The 14,654-nt window shown below is 53.4% G+C and overlaps 2 protein-coding genes across 2 annotated transcripts; one reads left to right on the top strand and one right to left on the bottom strand.

Moving 5' to 3' along the window:
- Positions 1-135: 135 nt before the first annotated feature.
- GIQ15_04584 (telomerase reverse transcriptase) lies at positions 136-6,997 on the bottom strand (the record flags this gene model as incomplete). The annotated part of the gene is made up of 8 exons (XM_033552001.1): positions 136-705; positions 754-1,196; positions 1,252-3,174; positions 3,484-5,605; positions 5,659-5,948; positions 6,001-6,153; positions 6,224-6,536; positions 6,590-6,997. 8 exons carry the CDS (start codon positions 6,995-6,997, stop codon positions 136-138), a joined length of 6,222 nt encoding a protein of 2,073 aa, XP_033405731.1.
- Positions 6,998-7,921: 924 nt separating this feature from the next.
- On the top strand, positions 7,922-13,962 carry GIQ15_04583 (spermatogenesis-associated protein 13; the record flags this gene model as incomplete). The annotated part of the gene is made up of 2 exons (XM_033552000.1): positions 7,922-12,541; positions 12,595-13,962. 2 exons carry the CDS (start codon positions 7,922-7,924, stop codon positions 13,960-13,962), a joined length of 5,988 nt encoding a protein of 1,995 aa, XP_033405730.1.
- Between the last annotated feature and the right edge of the window lie 692 nt (positions 13,963-14,654).

Genomic DNA, 14,654 nt, shown 5'->3' with positions numbered 1-14,654 from the left:
ATACAGACAACTATACAGATGTAGAAGAGATATACTAAGATATACTAGATACAAGAGGGTTGAAGATGATTAAATTATTACGTATATAGGCGATGTACAAGAGAATAACGAAAGAATGTATGAGTATTAATGCGGTTACCTCCCAGCTTCCCTAACCAAATGCATAAACGCATCCGTCCCCTGCGTGCCCAACGACCAGTACAGCTTTGACTCCGGACTGCCCTCGCTCGCCACAGAGTCCATCGACGACCGACTCCGGCCCCGTCTGGCAATCTGCTTCCCTCCCCAGCCAAGGACGTCGACGGCTCCCCTCTGTCCTTCCTCTCCGGGAACAAGGCCGAGAAGCTGTGTCTCCAGACAGCCCAGCACGGCAACGCCCGCTCGGAACAGAATGCGGTCTCCTTCGAATACCCAGCAGTCCCAGATGCGGGATACGTGGTCGACGTCCAGGCCGTTGGTGAAGAGGGAGCGGAACATGGGTTCCCAGATCTGGGCGTCGGACAGACAGAGGTTCTCGCACAGGTGGGTGGAGAGACGTGGGAATTTGAGACGCAGGGTTGCAGAGGCCAGGCTGTAGGCGCGGGCGGTGGCGCCGGGGTCAGAGGTTAGGAAGGCCAGTGCCAGGGGTCGGTTGAGGGCGTTGGCGAGAGTGAGGAACGCCGAGGACGGGGTGTGCAGTTGCAGTAACAGGATGGCGGCGATGGTCTAGAGACGGTTAGCTATATTACAGATAAATGTAGAGTGAGAACGTACGTGTATGCCGTGGATATATCCCACGTCGCTGCGATACATGGCATATGCATCCAACACCTGCACCAGACTCTCATGCAACGGTGCACCTTCAGCAAACACGTTGAGAGCAGGGAACGCACTCGCTGCGTCCCTGCGTATCGCCCCAAACCGCTCGTGGGCCCATTTGAACCCGTCTCCCGACTTGCCTCGAAGCTGCTCCGCTCGCTCCAGTGCCTTGGTGAACGAGTCACTGGTCAGAGCCAGCTCGTTGCCGATGGCACGCTGCCACACGGCCCCGCGAGACCGAGGCGTGATACCGCGCCACCATAGCTCGCGAGTTCGAGGCTCGGCAATCACCCTGTCCCAGTCAGGGAACACGTAGTCATCCCAGATGCGTTGAAGCATCTTTCTCGTGTCGTCTTTCTTGCATTGCACGGATGCTTCTTCGGCCGCTCGGCGTTTATCTATCACAAGTCAGCATCGACCCCCTTTTTTAAAGTGAAGAGATCAAATACGTACCAGCCTCCCTGGACAAGGCCATCATGCGCTTGTATTCCTTGAGATGTCGTTTTTCCTCCTTTTGATCCTTGGGCGGAAGCCAGCTGGGTCTTGTTCGTGATAATACCTTTTCCTTCTCTTTACTGATAGGTAGGGGATCAATCATAATATTAGGTCGCTGCAATGGTGGAAGCTCGATCATCCCGCCGGACGCTCGTTTGCTGTTTGCCGAAGGCTTAGGTTTCAGGCCAGCCTGGACTCTCGCCTCGTGGTCTCGCGCAGCTTCGTCGGCGTGATATTCCAGAGCTTCAGTGATGATTCTTGCTTCCTCGGAGAGTTCTGACATGACTACATTCCACGTATTGGCTTTGGGCCCACGGCGATCAATTGACGGAGCTGGGCTGATGGCACTCTGGGAAGCTCGCTGGCTGGGCCCCATGGACCGTGATCGCCCACGTCTGTGTTTTGGTTTATATCTGGAGGCTGTACTAGCTGTTGTTGGAGGGGATGTCGACTGAGGTGACAGCCCCTGCGGCGGGGACGCCACGGAGCCGTGTAACGGGATAGGTCGAGGACCGGGACTGCGGCTCTGTGAACGACTGTCTCGACCTCTCGGACGCTCGTCCTGCGGGCGCGGAGAGATCGGAACATTCCACAGTGTAGCATCTTCCGGCAGATCTTCGTCAGAGTCGTGATATTCGTCTTCCAGCTCCTTTACTGACTTGCGGCTTGGCTGCCAGGATGACGACCTGGGAAACGATGTTGCTTCAGGAGCTGGAGGACGACTGCGTGACCGACTGGAGCTGGATGCCTGACTTCGACTGCTGGATGCCTGACTCTCGCTAGGTGAAGGTGATCGGGTTCTAGGTCTGTTTCGAGATGGGTGTAGGAGTAACGACGGATCTGACGTGCTGCTCAGCGCTCGTCTAGCTGATGGAGGTTGTATACTAAGCGACTGCATGGCCTGTGTCGTGCCATTGACGTGTGGAGTGGAGTGCGCGAATGCATTACGGGCGTACGTGCTCGAGGTGTTAAGACTGCCGCGGGCACTGTTCTGCCTGTTTACCGGTCCAGTCAAGTCTCGCATCGTCATGACTGCCGTATTGCTCTTCGTTCGACCCAGGTCCGGGTTATTATTACTCTTCTGCTGCTGATGCTGCTGCTTGTGCCTAAGGCTCTGTTTCTTGCCTGGCACGCCCGTTGACCGCAGAGGATACGGCCCCTGGTCGAAATGGCGATGGTCTAACGCATTACTGCCGAACTGCGCGACCAGCTCGTCCTCGAGCGCTATATCCTCGAAGTTGGATATATCGGCGAACACGCCATCGGAATTGGACTGGTGGGAGGAGGACTGGAAAGAGGAGGACTTTGAGGATTTCGACCCCGAGAGGTCAGGGGGCGAGTCCGGTGCAGCGGTGGAAACAGTAGTCATCTCATCCCAACATGTATCGAGCCCGTGTTCGAGATGTGATAAGCTAGTATATGTCGAAGCGCCGGTGAGGCAGCGAGCGAGATGATAACGAGTGACGGTGCCCGAAGTCGAGTTTTGGTGGTGGCCGGATAAAAGGAGATGCCCCAGGCTGTGAAAGTGAGCGTGAACCTGAGCTGAACGCCGGAAATACGACGATCTGGCAGCAGGGGGGGGGAAGAAGTTGGCTAGATCTAACTTTCCCAGAATCCCAGTGGAGTTGAGGCAAGAGAGGGAGGAGTACGAGAGAGTTCGACCCGGGAACCGCGCCTCGACATGCAGAAACGACTGACCGGCCACGCTCAAGGACGACGCACCAGAACGAGAGAGAAGACAGAAAGGAAGACGACGAAAGGAAGACGATGAAAGCAAAGGAAGAAGCCAAAAGTCGGAGGTTGAAGATGGAAGTTCGAAGGTTCGAAGTTGGTTCCTGGGAGGAACTTCCCGATGTGGCTGACCTATAACACGTGACCTCCCTAATGCGGATTAGGGTTAGGGCAAGCCACCGCCACACGCCAAGAAAAGCGGTCAGGGGTTTTTTCTGCCGCCGAAATTGGCAATTTCCGGTCTTGGCGCGTTTCAGGGGTAAGTTTATATCTATAAACACAACACTCACACTCAAGAGACGAGATGGAAGGATCATAGAAGGATGATAACAATACAAATATAGGGAGGGATATATGGAGGACTCCAATGCTCCGTACAGGGGACAGGGAGAGAGAGAACAGGGAGCGGTTAATAGTGACATCCCTCAAAGGCATGCCTGCCGTCTCTGGCAGCCCGACGCAGCCTCGACAGCTCCTGGTCGGTGGACGGCTTCGAGTCTCGGACGATACCCTCCAACCACCTTAGCACCTCTCTAAAACGCGCCTGTTTTCGGCTAAGCACGACGCGGAAGGCCATAGCACCCAGCCAGCGAACCTGTCGGCGTGTGACGGTGCACTCAAACGAACGAGAGGAGCGGATGAACCGCGCTGCATACTCCAGCAGCGAGGTGATTGTAAAACACAGCAGTCGAGGCGATGACGTTCGCTGCCGCTGTTTCATCAGACACCAGTACGCACAGGTCTTCAGGGCACATTCCATAAAGTTACGGTACAGGTTGACCAGCACAACGCTTGCGGCGCTATGTTTCGTATCTAGAAACATGGCGTGAGTCTGCATTCGAAACCCCGCCAGGGCCTTGCGGGTGAACGTCTGGCCCGGCGACTTGGTCGAGTCCACCGTCAGCGAGTCGCGGATGTCCATCATCTTCATCTTCGTCGACGATCGGTGGCTCTTCACGTGGCTGCGATCCTTGCTGATGGCCAGCGATCGCGCATCGATCAAACTGCCACAGTATGGGAACTGATTGGAGTCCAGGCGGGGGATATGTTTGCCGTTAACCTCTGCCTCAAAGTTGATGAGGGTCTTCTCCGGCGCAACGGATATACCGAACTCCTCATCCCCCTCAAGCATCACCTGCAGGAACCGCTCGGCTAGCGGTTTCCCTGTAGTGATCAGCAGGTAGTCGTCGATATACCTCATGAGCAGCGTTGGAGTGTTGGCATCACGTAAAAATCCCAGACGCTCCCGTTCATGTTCCCCGTAGAAGAAGCTACATAGCAGGCTGGAAACGACGGAGCCCTGCGGAATGCCTTTCTTCTGCCGGTAATACCGTTTCCCGATCTTGACCAGGTTATTCCGCACATGCTTCTCTAGTAGAGCTAGCAGTTGATCCCTCGTGTATGTTCTATGCACTCCCATGTCCATATACACTGCACCGCCACGATGGCACTGACCAGGCGTCGAAACAGCATCATAGACGGGCTGAAAATCATCAAATGCAGCCGCTCTTGCCACGAACTTCCGTCTAGGTTTGTTGCCATGGTCTAGCTCACTGCCACCTTTGTCTTTTGGTTTCGTTAATTCCCGACACGGCCCGCCCTTAAGGCTAGGATGAGGATGAAACTCCACGTGCTTTGAAACACGGTATACATCGTCACTCACAAGGTCGTCAACAAGCTCCATCAGCCTTGTCTGCGGTATGGTGTCAAAACAGGCCTGAACATCCAATTTGACAAAATAAAGCGGCCCGGCCGCCGTTCCGCCTTCTCGTGTTGTAATTTCCTCCTTGAATTTCTTCAGCCGGGGGTACATGCCTGCGATAAATGGTAAGCTCGATCCTACGTAGTCCGGGTTCTGCGCGAGCTCGTAACAGAGCACATTGAACAGCGGCGCAAGTTGGGAGTTGATGCTGGACCCAAGCATGGGGACGCCTGTCCTTGACCTTTTCAGCATTGGCCGTCTCCTGAGGTTCGCGATTGGTCTGGCGCCCTTGGATTTGGGCAGGAGTCTGATATGGCTATATCCAAGCGATTCGCCGTTGAGTATTCGCTCAGCCGCGTCCCTTTTGATATCTTGAAAGACGGAACGTTTGAGGTCGGCCATGACCGGCTCGGAGAGACGTTTCCATACATCGTGACGAAAGTAAAAGAGCCGGTTCTTAAACGCGTTGGATTCGGTGAGGTAAAAGTTCGACCGGATAAGGGGTATAACTAGCGAGTCGAAGGTGTAATATATCAATTCGAGGAAGATTTCCGTCCTCTTGCGGATATCGGAGAGTGCTAGTTTCGTCCCCATGCTTCCATCTGGCGATAACCAGGATATGCATCCGATCTTTAACCCCTGAACGACCTCGTGGAGTGATAGCGTCTCGAATCTCCGCAGGGACACAAACTTGTCCACATTGCGCATTACCGTGTTTCGATTGAGGACGCCCTCTTCTCCGCTTCCGTACATCTCATATGGTATCAGATTTTGAAGAACGGCGCGACAGAATGCCGACACCGCATGCGTCGGGGTCGCAAAGTCTGTCATTGTCACTTTCACCTTCTTTACGCCTTCATTTGCATCCATCACCGTCCGCTAATATACTTAGCCAAAGTAAGGTAACATGTAGTAAAAGGCAAGGTACATACCTTTGGACAATAATGCCGAAGTAGCTCGACATATGAACAACGCGAGTGTCTCTTCTGCAGCTTCTGGACCAATTCAACCAGTTTCCCACGTAATCGTCTAGGTATCTTATCACCCGGCTTCAGGTCTATCTCCTTCTCTCGAAAGGTATAGTCCTTGAACGGCATGTCTGTTTCTGCCCAGTTGACCGTAGCGGTAAAGACATTGTGCAGGCCAAACTGGCGCGGGAATATATGTTTCATCACATGCACTGTATTGGCCCTGTTGATCTCTGCGTATCTATTCAGCACATCTATATATTAGTTAGCAATGCCATTGTAAATATGGTGAGCAGGAAGAAGTACGGATATGCCGTAGTCCCAGCTTGACTTCACCCTTCGCATTGAGTGCCGGGCGAGCGTAGAACATGCGTCGACGCACGAAGACGATCTCCGCTGGCGTCTTTACAGTGTTCTGCGGCGCTTTATCCAGTGTATCCAGCTTCAGCAACGCGGTTCCTATCAACAATATTAGCATAATCCACGCTCAACATCATCATAATCCATGCACGAGAGGTATATTGCTCACCACTTAGCTGGTAATACGACTGCCCCTGCAGATGGATGAACAGCCCACAGTCCAGTAACAGATGTAGCATGATATCTTCACAGCTCTTGCCCAGCAGACTGAGAACATCCGTCCACGGCGACTTCTTGAGAATAGACACGCTCCTGTTGGGGAGTCTGGGGACGAGGCCTGGTATCCCGCTGCAGCCGCCATATTCACGGTTGGGAGCCAGGTTCTCCCTCACACGCTGGTAGCCATGGCATAGAATATGCGATGGAAAGGCAGGCAAGCTGTCTGCCGGGTTGAACAGGCTGTATATAGCAAAGTCGACAATCTACACCGTTAGCTACACATATAAACCGGATAGACGACATCGTGGATAGATACCTCTGCGATATCACTGGTAGCACCGACGTCTGTCCCTCGCCACGCCGACGACCGAACCTGCGACTGCGTAAAGGCCGCGAGCTCCCGCTGTCTCGCACAGTTGACTGCCGGACTGGCCTCCCTGACTATTCCCACGATGGTCGAGTCCAGCAGACGGCCCAGTTTCGCGACTGAACGCGCATCACCACCTCCTCCGCCGAGAGATACTCGCTTCAGGCCATCGTCTGTCTTGCCGACGAGGGCGACCTTGCGTCTCCTCGACCTCGACGACGCCGGCAGCAGCTCGAGCAGGTATGTTCGCAGGCTGAGCAGACGCGGGTAGTAGGCGGCCAGCACGTCTTGCTGTACAGGTCGCTTATTCTCATCTCTTCCTCGTCCAGCTCCTGCGCGTTCTTCTGCGTCCTGCATGTCTGGCTGCAGTGTCTCCGTCTCCGTGTTCCTGGGCTGTCCATCTCGTCGTGTTTTGTACGAGTCTTACTCTACCTACTTACTCTACCTACCTACCCCTATTACTCTCCTATATCTACTCTATATATCTACTTTATATACCTTAATCCTTTTTATATCTACTCTCCTATATCTACTCTCCTATATCTACTCTCCTATATCTACTCTCCTATATCTACTCTCCTATATCTACCTTTCTACCTCCTCTATATACTCTCTATATACTCCTGATGCTGGATCAGATGAGACATATCGAATAAACAGTAAACAGATGGCAGATCGATCGAACGGTAGAAACAAAGAGAGCGAGATCCAAACAGTCGACCCTTAATCTTACTCGAAACACATCTCACCAACTCCAGTCAAATCGCACTAATACCGAGTTCTCGCGGAAGAAGAAAAGAAACTCCCCACAGTAAGCAACTTCTGCCGTAACCGTAAAACTGGAGATCGCCGGCCTAGATGCTTGAATTTTACCACATACGAGCGACAATATAGACGAAGACAACATAGAAGACGAAGAAGAGACGACGACGAAGAGAAGAGACAACGATACAGAAGAGAAAAAGAGAAAAAGAAAGAGAGAGACAGCGGACCACGTCGACCTGCATCCTGCACCCTGCATGCATCAACATCACCATCAACCGCCAACCGCCAACAGCGACAGAGATCGAGATCGAGAGACAGAGAGACCGACAGGCATCAGAGAAGGAGATGAGATGACGGGCTCGCCCTGACTCCTGGTCTGCCACGTCGAACTGCTCTCCTGTTGCCCGTCTTACAGCGTCATACAGGCCTCCCTTGCTTTTTCCACCTCCTCCCTCCCTCCCTCGCCCTGCTTGCTGCTGTCCGCCGTCGACTGCCCCTAGATGAAGGCCTCTCACGATGTCTGCTCCTCTCGACAGCGACCTTGACTCTCCGGGGGACGTCCTGCTGCCCCAGACAACCTACGAGCCGCCATCGTCCAGGGACGATGCCTTCCCGGACCCTCACGACTTCTACCTCCAGTACCACCCCTTCGACGACCAGCAGCATCTCCAGCACTCGCATAACCAGCACGCCCACGGCCAGATTCACCAGCAGAGCCCGCCCAGGGCCCGGAAGCTGTCTGATCTCTCGCCCAGCAAGACCAGACGCGCCCTCCTCACGGCCACGGCCACACCGACATTGACTACCGCCTCGGCGTCGAGCTACCAGAACAGACAGTCCTCGCTGCAGGACCTCGTCAACAAGTTCAACCAGACGCCGGACGAGGTCGTGCCCAAGCCGTCTGCTGCGTCTATACACGCCCATGCGAGGACGAACACGGCCTTCTACAAGGGACACCCTCGTCCTCCTTCAGCTACGGCTACCAGACGGCCCTTGTTCGGTGAAATTATACCCAGACAGACATCCAAGACACCCACGCCCTCTTCATCGTCATCAGCCCATTACAGCAATCCACACTCGCTCCTCCACCCGGGTTCGGGCCCAATTTCGAGCAGGGGGAGAGGCAGGAGTGGTTCGGACAGCTGCATGCATACGCCCAAACAGATACACATCTTGAACAACAACGCCGCGTTTGAACCACAACCGCATTTTCACCCTCTCCCTACTTCCTCTTCTTCTTCCTCTCACGCAGCAGACATTGTCGACTCGCCGACTGCATGGTATCTGCCTGCCCTCTCGCATCGACGCTCGCGAAGTGACCTGGGCTCCCCCGTCTCTCCGCAACTGAACATGCACCCACACCCTATATCGACATCCTTTTCATCTCGCCAATCACAGTACCAGTCACAGTCCCAGTCCGGACAACACTCGAGAATACCCCTTCCCTCCCGTCGAGCAAGCCAGGCCTCGGATTCAGGCAACTCGTCGCCCTCGACACGCACAAACTCGGCCCTAGATAGGTACGCTCCGTCGAGCGGCCTCCTACCCCCCAAGGGGGTCAGTTTACTCCCTAAGCCATCACCGACCTCACCGCGATTCCGCACTCGTTCCTCTTCAACAAACACTGCCGCAAGCTCGACTACCACCACCGCTGCTGGTTCGCGCCGGCATATTCCCCGAGACCAAAAGAGTCCCACCCTACAAGCATTCATAACAGCACCCTTGCCGAAGAAATCCCCTCCTCTGCGCAGCTCGAGGCCTCGACAGCCCGTATCCAGTGCCACCACGACAGCATCCCGCGCGAGACTGGTAGAGCGGATATCAGGACTTCAGTCAAAGGACGGTGCCGGGTCGTCGTCTCGAGGATCCGGTTCCGGGTCCAGGTCTTCGTCGAAGAAACCGCCAGAGCTAGGAAACGTAGATTTTGCAGCTAGGCGGCAGAGGATCCAGCAGGCCTTCAATCGGACGGTGGAGGAGAATGCTAAGAAGGAGGAAAGGGCAGCTGTACGACGTGAGCGTGAGATCGCTAGGAAGATGGCTAGACTTCAGCCACAATCGCACCAAGAACAACCGCTACCGCAACCACAACCGGAAGCACAGGCACTAGAGGAAGGATTGCCGTCGCCACCGGAGGAACCACAACAACTGCCTTCTACCGTACCTGACTTAGAGGTGGTCCCGGCACCGGTACTGGTAGAAGCAGAGGCCGACGTTGAACCGGCGTCAATAACGCTCCCGGAACAGACACCGGCGGAAGACGAGGGGCCAGCCGCCAATAATGAGCCCGTGAGTGAGTGCGTTGAGCGAGAATTCGTCAGTGAAGAAAACAATGATTCCTTCGTCACGCCCGACGAAGGCCGATCACCTATCCTACTACCCATAGCATATAACCCGGATCAGCATCAGCATGAACCGCCAGAGCATGAACCTGAAGTCATTGCAGAGCATACAGATGTACACATACCCAACATGACCTTACACGACTACCGACCAAAAACTCCAGAATCAGATAACACTGATACAATACCCCAATCGGCCGTAACGGTGGGGACGGAAATCACTACATTCGACCCTGAGCCACAGGATGGACTGGTCACTCACCGAACCATGCTGAACCATATAATGCAAATGCGAGAATCTAGCCCGAGCGTATCGAGTACGTCTGACGGCCATGATGACCACGACACCGAGCACGAAGATAGCACCGCTGACGACGGTGAGTCGATACGTATCATGCTCCGACGGTCAAGGTACCTCGACTCGATAGCGCATGGGGTCGGGAATCCACAGCATCGATGGAGTATGAGTTCATGGAACTCTTCGTTCCAAGAACATCCGCCATCTAGAGATGTTGAGATCGAGGTGGAGGATGCCGACTCAAAGCTTCAGGAAGATAGCTGCGATAGCTCCCATTCTTTACACGAAAATGCAACAACTCCACAACCCATCTTCCCACCCTCTCCGCCTTGTGAAACCGACGACTCCCAGACAGATCTATCGACCAAGCATGGCAATGATGTAGGTGACGGTACTTCTCACAGTCTCGGTGATGATGCAGTAATAGCCTCCCTGGAACGACGATTCAGCATGAACATGGCAAACCACTACACGACTATCGCCAAGCAAGCGCGCTGGGACTCGAAGCGAGCAACGCAATTATACCTACAGGAGCTAGCAAAGGCTGGATATGAGAGGCCGCGAGTCCCCATTTTGACGCCAGGCAGTAGTGAGAGCGAAGGGAAGAGGCTCTCTGCTCAGGATAGCGAGAGGAGAGGTATAAGCAGCGAAAGGGAAGGTGAGGTTGAAGCTGAAGCTGAAGATGGTGTTCTCGTACCTGACTCTGCGACAATACCTACTGCTGAATTCCTTCCTGCGCGCGCAAGTCTACATCTACGAGATGACTGGGAGACATCACCTTCTATTGCAGACTGGATGCACCTGGCTGCTGGGGAGGATGAGATGCTGCAGCAGCAGCAGCAGCAGCAGCTCCACCAGCCAGAGCATCAGTATCAACAACATCAACGTCAAGCGACGGATGTAACAGAGATTCTCCATACATCTACTTCAGCTTCTACCTCGGACCAAGAAGGTGCAGAGACCCCGAAGATGCCAGGACCACCGCAGTTCGCGTCCATAGACAGTACAGTGGAAGGACTTGGACTAGAGATTCGCGTGCAGTCACCGCAGGATGGAGACTCGCCTACACTACCATCGCCATTCCATATGCATCTTCCCGCGCCATCACAGCCTCCTCCTCCGCCTCCTCCTACTCTTCCTCCGGCAACTGCACCGACAGAAGAACAGCCAGCTGCCTTCGAAGCGTCTCCAAGCGTCTACACCAATAGCCCCCCGTCAAGCGTGATGCCCGCTCTACCTACCTTCCACGATGCGCCACCTAGCAGTCGAAGTGAGGATTCTTCGTTGCACATCACCCCTCCGCAAACCATCTCCTCCTCAACTTCGCACTCCCAAGAGCAGCCATCATCCCTAGCACCAGAGACTACATCGCTGTTCCACGACATACTCGACCCCGCTTCACGCAAGTCCCCCACCCCTGAGCAACGGCGGCTCAAGAAACGGCGAAACGTAATCAAAGAACTGGTAGATACTGAATATACCTTCGGCCAAGACATGACTGTTGTCGTGGACATATACAAGGGTACATCAAGTTCCTGCCTCGGCCTATCACCAGAGGACGTCAAAACCCTATTCGGCAACTCAGAGCAAGTCGTCCAGTTCTCAATGGACTGGCAAGATGCTCTCAAACAGGCGGCGAAAAGCATCTATGTCCTACCAAAGTCTCAGCGCTGGAGCAGTAAGCGGAGTAGCAAGTGTACCCAGAACAGTGCCGTATTCAACAGTCCCGCCGACCCACAGCAGGTGGCTGATGAAGAGAACGATCGCAAGACCTCTATTGGTGAAGCATTCATGGCTAACATCGAGAGAATGGAGGCCGTTTATTCAGATTATCTACGTAATCACGATGCAGCAAACAGGACTCTCGAGGCCCTTCTGAAGAACAAAAACGTCAACATCTGGCTGAAGGAATGCCGCGAGTGGGCTGCCGACCTTACATCTGCATGGAATCTAGACTCTCTACTAGTGAAGCCCGTCCAGCGCATTCTAAAATACCCGCTCCTTTTGACCGAGCTACTTAGCGCAACTCCTGCCGACCATCCGGACCATGCTGCGATATCAAGCGCCCTTGCCGCTACAACCGCTATCTCCGTACGAATAAACGAGATGAAGAAACGCGCCGATCTCGTCGGCCAGGTTGTTGGAAATAGTCGTAAACGCAAAGAATCCGATGTTCGCGCCGGCCTATCCAAGGCCTTTGGTCGACGTACCGAGAAATTAAAACAACACGTCGGTATCACGGAAATGTTCTCGGATAAAGACTATGATTCGCTCAGTCAACGGTTTGGAGATAACTTCTTCCAGCTGCAGCTTGTCATGCGTGATGTGGAAGGGTATCTAGGTGAGGTGCAGACTTCTATGGGCAAGTTTAACGAGTTTATCGTTGCTGTTGAGGGATATATTACGCTCGCGCCGTCGAACTATCCCGAGCTGGAGAGTAAATGGTGTCGTTTCCGGTTGGCGGTTAAAGATGTTATGGCCGTCGCATTGGTGGATCATGTAAGTCTTTTTGGCCTTTTCTCCCAATAGTATACGTTTGCTAACGGTCACAGGTCGCGCAAGTTCGAAAGAGCGTTGTAACTCCGATGGTTACACTGTTGAAACTCCACGACGGCCCGCAACGAGTCATGCAAAAGCGTAACAAGCGGCTAATGGATTACGTCAAGTACAAAGCCATCAAGGACCGAGGGGATAAGCCAGATAAGAAAATCACAGAGCAAGGAGAGCAGTTCGTTGCGCTCAATATGGCGTTGAAAGACGAATTGCCGCGACTCTTATCCCTTACCGGCAAATTGATGGAAGCGTGCTTGAATGCCTTCGTCCAAACCCAGGCCACATGGCTCACCCTCGTGCAGAAGAGACTGGGCTATACCATCGACAGACTACCTCAGGACATCAATCAGATCATCAGCGACTGGTCGGGCGACTTCTCCTTCAGCGAAGCCCAAGTACTGTCCCTGGGGGTCTGCAATGGCTCTATCCTCGCAGACACAACACTTGTAAACAACTATAGCTCCCCACCACCTTCTCATGGAGCCGATACCACCTCCTCCCGCCGCCCGTCAACAGTCAACAGCGCAACCGGTCGAACATTCTCCGGTGAATCAGGCAATTCCCCCAAAGTCTCACACGACTTTGGCTCACGGAGTCCAGAGCACTCAATCCAAACTCCTCCAAGCACCGGCTTCATGCAACATGGAAATGGATCTTATGTATTTCAAACATCTGATTCCCGCACACGCGCTAACTCTACGTATTCTGTCGGACCACCGGCATTATCCAACGGCCATATCCCCTCGATACCGTCAATAATTAATCCGTCTACCCGCTCCAGCGTCACGGGGCCCAGTGGTACCACCAACGCATCATTCCGAATGTCTGACACCTCGCCGAAACTTCCCCAGCTCGCCCTAGACACGCCTCGCCTCGAGTTCTTCCCAGACCACCTGATGAGCAGCAGCCGTTTCAACATCAACGTCAACGGCCTGAGTAACAACACAGCTCCAGATCCGGCCGACCATCCTTCCTCCCCCTCAGCGCCGCGATACTCAGGCTTCTTCTCTTCAGCTATGCCAATGCCCGAAACCCCCGAACCTTCTCGCTTCGTAGCACCAGAAAGCCACAACAGCGTTGGCAGCAGCAGCATCAACCCCAGTACCATTGCCAGCACAAGTGCGCATACCAGCTTCAGCTCAGCGCCCAAGGAACCCTCCATCCTCTTCCTGGCCGCTAGTATGTTCGAGTTCAATATCGACCGCGCCCGCCGCGAGGCAGGGTATCCGTACCTAACCTATGTGGCTGGCGAGATATTCGATGTCATCGGCGAAAAAGGAGACCTTTGGCTTGCTCGAAACCAAGACGATCCAACGCATCAGGTCGGTTGGATTTGGACGAAGCATTTCGCCAAGCTAGCCGGCTAAGTCGGCCACCTCGCACCTCGTCCCACGCATCATTATGTTATCGTTATGTTTTATTTATTTACCCTCACACATGGAATCATTTCATCCATCCTCGAGCCAGACTATTTCATTTCCTTTCATCTGTTTTGTTTCTTTTTGTCTTGTTCCATCTATCTATTCCCTTTGTTATTTGGGCGACATTTCACCAGCATGTTTTCTGTTTGTCTTTATATGGCCTTATTATTTTTCCGATCTCTTTATTTTTTACTTTTTTTTTTCTTTTTTTTTTGCAATGGTGACACGGTTTGGGTTTGGAAGGGGGCATACTAACTATATCACACTTGACTTACATATACCCCGGCGCCCGGAACATACACAAACAAGCACTCTAAGACAGAAAGCAAGAAAGGAGGAACTATACAGCTTCAGAAGAAGAAAAAATCCGAAAAAAAAGAAGGAATAGGGAACAGGAAGCGAAAATCACCGATCACCAGCCATCCCCCGTCCGGCATCAATATCAATACGAGTCCGCCATCTCACAGATCCCCTATAATTTCTCGTCTTCTCCATCTTCCTTTCCTCTACTTCCCTTTGTCTCCATCTTTAGGGCATGCCCAACGCTGTTATACTTCTTAATCACTATACCTTTCATGTAAATTAGGATACTTATACCTTCTGTCTAGCCAAGAACTATGACCTCACCTTCACGTGAT

This window comes from Arthroderma uncinatum (genome assembly GCF_011692745.1).
Source record: "Arthroderma uncinatum strain CBS 119779 chromosome Unknown scaffold3, whole genome shotgun sequence".
Taxonomy (NCBI): Eukaryota; Fungi; Ascomycota; class Eurotiomycetes; order Onygenales; family Arthrodermataceae; genus Arthroderma; species Arthroderma uncinatum.
Note: the sequence above shows the minus strand (reverse complement) of the source record. Positions and strands in the feature narration are given on the sequence as shown.